General features: G+C 23.5%; 1 protein-coding gene across 1 annotated transcript; it reads right to left on the bottom strand.

Annotated features, from left to right (window-relative positions):
* AAJ76_3410001078 (hypothetical protein) lies at positions 1–1,078 on the bottom strand (the record flags this gene model as incomplete). Its single annotated transcript, XM_024475258.1, has 1 exon — positions 1–1,078. A coding segment is annotated over one exon (1,078 nt), but the record flags the coding sequence as incomplete, so codon positions are not given.
* Positions 1,079–1,565: the final 487 nt, after the last annotated feature.

Here is a 1,565-nt window from a genome sequence, read left to right on the forward strand (position 1 = left end):
TCTTTTTCTTTGTATTAATATAAATTGCACTTATCGTATCTAAAAAACTTAAAAGACTTCTTAGAGCAAAAATTGAATTTTGTTTCAAGTCATCAGAAAGATTAGATATTTCAAGTTGATTAATAAATTGCGGCATTCGACTTTTAATATCAAGTTTATAAATCTCTCTAAAGTTTTTTTCAGATCGCTGGTATTTCTTATAAAGTTCGCGCTCGCTAGCTGTAAATTGACTTTTTAGAGTTATTCTACTAGTCTTTATTTTTCGTTTAGATTTTAATGTAAAATCATTGCCATTTGTTTGTATGTTAGATAAGATAATGATTTTTGGTTTTGTCCCTTTGTCTTTTTCGTTGTTATCATTTTTGTAAGAATTGTTAAAAGAATAACTACCTTCAGAGGTATTTTTTAACAATACATTATTAAAATTAAATAGAGCATCTGTTTGAACATCATTTAGTTCATTTATACCATTAGTTTTTAAGTAATAATTTTGATTTTTTGATAAAACCAAAACATTATTATTTTTCTGTAAAAATGCATTATTTTCTGAAGTAACATATTGCTCTTGTATTAAATCATTTTGATTTTTATGTAATAATAAATTCTCATTATTATTCCAAGATGAATAAATTCGAGAATGCTCTGCTGTATCATTTCCACCACTATTTGAGGTTTTGAGACGTTTTGTGTCATTTCTTGATTCTTCTGACGCACAATGATGTTTTTTAGATACATATTTAATAACTGTACTTCTTGTAAAACTGGGTGGCATCAAGTTGTTCTCTTCAGTTATTGAAGACGACAAATTACATAGATCATAATCGACATTTTTACATCTATTGTTTAAATTCTTACCTGTAAAATCTGTTAATAAATTAGAATCAGATTGATATACATCTATATTTTTATCTTCTGTTTTAGTCGGTTCTTGACTCTTTTGTTGTATATCTACATTCCCACATAACCCTTCATTTTCGTATGCTCTTGAGGTACTTGATATATTTATTCTTAGATCTAATGTTACATTATTATCTAATATTTGTTTTGAACAAAAAATTATTTGAAACAAAAATAACATTTAACGGGAGAAATATTTTAAAAATTTATATAAATTTACAACCACAATATCATTTTGATAGAATAATTTCAATATGTTACACCTCATTAAGATCAAAAAAGTTAATTATCACAAAAAATATAAATTAATTTTTTAGAAATTTATAATGATAAAGAGAAAATTCTAACTTAAATATTTTACAGTAAAAAAATTATGACAGAAATGTAAAATTGATAATAAAATAATAACAAATTAATTAAATGTGTGGTGTTACTGCCACCGAATATATTTGAAGACAAAATTTATTTAATTATTATGTGATAAATTTTGTCACAAATAGTAATCATAACTTTAGTTGGAACGATGTTTGTTTTAGAAATAACTTTGTAAAAATTGAGCTTTGAAGAAAAATGCTTTCTAGTAAAAATTATAGTTTACTGATAATATTTTTCTAAAAACTTTTTTCTTTGTTTAATTTAATTAGATTAAAAAAAATGATTTTAAGACT

This window comes from Vairimorpha ceranae, assembly GCF_000988165.1.
Source record: "Vairimorpha ceranae strain PA08 1199 chromosome Unknown NODE_341, whole genome shotgun sequence".
In the NCBI taxonomy this organism is placed as follows: Eukaryota; Fungi; Microsporidia; family Nosematidae; genus Vairimorpha; species Vairimorpha ceranae.